A 3,180-nucleotide genomic window follows, 5' to 3' on the forward strand; every position below is an offset into this window, starting at 1 on the left:
GATTTTAACTTTTTTTGGAATGACTATGACCTGAACAACTGAGAATCTTCACCAGCATACATTAACATACAAATATGAACTGTATTAATATTGATTTATTTGATATTTTTGCACATAGTTTGACCGCTGCTGTTCTGTTTGTGTGCAGCTCAGACCGACGTCCATCGAAAAGGAAATATTTCCTGTCATGGCAGGGGAGAGCCATCTGTACGCCATGGAGCTGCAGGGTAACTATCAGTCAGACGGTACCATTAGCCGGCTGCAGGCTTAGAACCCAGTCCAAAAGAACCGGCTCTATTATAGCTTTTCTTTCCTTAAAGCCAGCAGCTGAGTGCATGACAGAATTTACCAAGTGCTGTCAAACACAGCAGCAGTTTCAGTAAACAAACCATTAGAAAGATGGAGATGATGTGTTCAGAATAGTAAGAATAGAATCTGTATCTACCAGAGGATTTAGAAATGATGTTTTTTGCTTTTTTTAGAGCAGAAAGTGTACCAAAGATAAAGGCTGGTTTAGTTTGTAGCTCATGGTGGGAGGGCTCAGTTCTTCCTGTTTTAGCATCAGAATAAAAATATTTATGGTGGAGAAAAAAAAAAATGACCCACTCTGGTTTTTTGCAGCTCACAGCTCCACCAGACGTAAGTGTTTGGATCTTTTCTCACATCCAAACGTTTGTAGTTCTGGAGAGGAGACGACCGTAGACGAGCGCAGAAATAGAGCAGAAATACGGAGTCAATTTTGTTCCATTATTGTTACAAAAACAGGTTTTGTAAATGAATAAAAAAAATGTTACAGATTTCATTTTTTATGTATATATATTTTTTTCAGATTATTTTTTTTTTATCTATTTGTTTTACTTTTTATTTTACGGGTTATATATTTTCAAATATCTGTTTCTCAGTTTGAGTTTTACAAATTGCTGTCTTTCCTCTGGAGTGAGGAAGTAAAGACGCGTTTCTATCAGTCTGCTGGACGTTAGCAACGATATTTTAGTTTTTTGTATTTTTTAATGGTCATGAGTGAGAGTTTTTAATAAGCTTGAAGTGAGGAGAATGCGACGTGTAAAATGCAGTTTGATAAGCATGCATTCGTACAAATCAGTCTTAAACAGAAATTTAAGCAACATGAATCTTAGAAAACAGAAAAATTTCTCTGAGAACGTTTTTTTTTGTTAAAGAAGTTTAATTTCTTGGTTGCTTTTTCTTTAAATTTCCATTTTTAAAAAGGTTTTGTTTGCTTCTGACGATGTTGAAACAAAATTCACTCCATACAGAAATCCTTCCGGTCAGCCCATTGATCTGAACCGGGTGCTCGTCCACATCCCCGTCTCTTTCTCTCCTTCCTCTCGTCCTGTAGACACACCAGCGTTTCCAGTAATCAGTGTTTTTACCCCATAGGTAGCTGCTTAGAACGTTCTTTGCTTATTTAATAATTTGGGTCAAATTGATCTGCGTCGCTTTCAGGCAAACAGTCTGTTTCTGGGAGTTTGTTCAGCTTTTTCGTTTCCTGACCGCCTGTTCTCTGTAGGGTTCTGGATGGACATCGGCCAGCCCAAAGACTTCCTGACGGGAATGTGTATGTACCTGCATTCGCTACGGCAACACGCTCCAGAGAGGCTGCGTACGGGACCCGGTTTCCTTGGCAACGTCCTGGTGGTGAGTGCAGCTTGTTGATGAATTGATGGACGGAGGAGGAAGAACCACTAAACGGCCGGAACGGTCTGTCTGCAGGACCCGACGGCGCAGATCGGGGAGAACTGCACCATCGGGCCGAACGTCACCATTGGCGCCGGAGTCGTGGTGGAGGACGGCGTGAGGATTAAGCGATGCACGGTACTGAAGGGGTCGAGGGTGCGATCGCACTCCTGGTTGGAGAGCTGCATCGTCGGGTGGAGCTCCTCTGTGGGGCAGTGGGTGAGTGCAGGCGGGTCCCGCCCACCGGACGGCGATCACATGCATTTACAGTTGGACAGAACGTCCTCGGTCGAAGGGGTCAGGCCACCTTCTCCTCTTAATGAAACGTTTCATGTTTTCCCTAAAAATTTAAATAAGCTGTAGGTTGTTTTGAAATGCGACACATTTCCTCTGGCAGACATTTAACAAAAGAATTATTTGCGTTTTATCCAAAGTTCATGTCAGCAAAATGTTTCTTTAATTGACTAATAGAGCAGCAGAACCTTAGCATTAGCAGAGTGGTGGCGGCTTAGAGGTTGATTTGTTTCTGGGTTGTCTGTGTCTTCAGGTGCGGATGGAGAACGTAACGGTGTTGGGAGAGGACGTGATTGTAAACGACGAGCTCTACCTGAACGGCGCCAACGTCCTGCCCCATAAATCCATCAACGAGTCGGTCCCAGAGCCGCGCATCATCATGTAGCGCCACGCGGGGGAAGTGGGAGGAAAATCTGGACGTCATCATCCTCTGCTAACCGATCGGCCAGCGCTGTGCCTGCGTGAGGCGAGGAGAAACCCGACAGGTGGAAGATAAACGACCGGCGCTTTTCTTTTTTTATTTAAATTTGATTTGGACTCGTTTTTGGCCCTGCTTGGCTGCAGCCTCCTAAAGTCAGAAATCAGGACTCAAACGGCAGGGACTCCAAACTGACAGAGGTCAAACGCCTTCGTCCTGAAGGGGACGGACATGATGGAGGGGAAACGAAGGGAGGGGGTGGTGCACCTGGTGGTAGGGTAAAGATGGACGGGTTTCTGGGTGGTGGGCTTAGAGAAAGAAACATTGCTACTTTGACTTTATGCATTTAGTCTCTGAAGGATCAAACGACAGCCTCCATGTCCAAATCATGACTGTTGCTCAGAAAGTTTGAAAAACGTGTTAAAATGTGAACATTTGTTATTTCTCTGTCAGTCTGATGAATGTAGAGCAGCAGAACTTCGCCTCTAACATCAGAACCTGGAATGAGGTGAAGTGTGGAGCCGACATATAGTGAAGCAGTTTTAGATTAAAACTGATCAAACTCAACAGATTTCGTTTTTGTTCTTTATGAAAAGCTGTTCCAGTTTTCCACGCATCAGGGAGAGGACATCCCAGCAGCGAGCCATCATTTAAAGTCGTAGGGAAATCATATTTAAATATCAAATCATTCTGGCTCAAACATGTACGGCTGGAAGCCTTCTACACCAAACCAAGCTTCTGCCGCCCTGGCGTCCTCTTCCACAACATCTGCG

The 3,180-nt window shown here is 44.0% G+C and overlaps 1 protein-coding gene across 1 annotated transcript in view; it reads left to right on the forward strand.

Moving 5' to 3' along the window:
- Positions 1-2,980, forward strand: part of gmppb (GDP-mannose pyrophosphorylase B) — a 10,630-nt gene extending 7,650 nt beyond the window's left edge. The window contains exons 6-9 of the mRNA XM_015395415.1: positions 119-227; positions 1,529-1,656; positions 1,732-1,914; positions 2,243-2,980. Coding sequence (XP_015250901.1) covers positions 119-227; positions 1,529-1,656; positions 1,732-1,914; positions 2,243-2,374 — 552 coding nt within the window. The 3' untranslated portion in view covers positions 2,375-2,980. The remainder of the gene's footprint in view (positions 1-118; positions 228-1,528; positions 1,657-1,731; positions 1,915-2,242) is intronic.
- The last annotated feature ends 200 nt before the right edge of the window (positions 2,981-3,180 follow it).

The sequence above is a fragment of the Cyprinodon variegatus genome, unplaced genomic scaffold, assembly GCF_000732505.1.
Source record: "Cyprinodon variegatus isolate N-32 unplaced genomic scaffold, C_variegatus-1.0 Scaffold740, whole genome shotgun sequence".
Classification (NCBI taxonomy): Eukaryota; Metazoa; Chordata; class Actinopteri; order Cyprinodontiformes; family Cyprinodontidae; genus Cyprinodon; species Cyprinodon variegatus.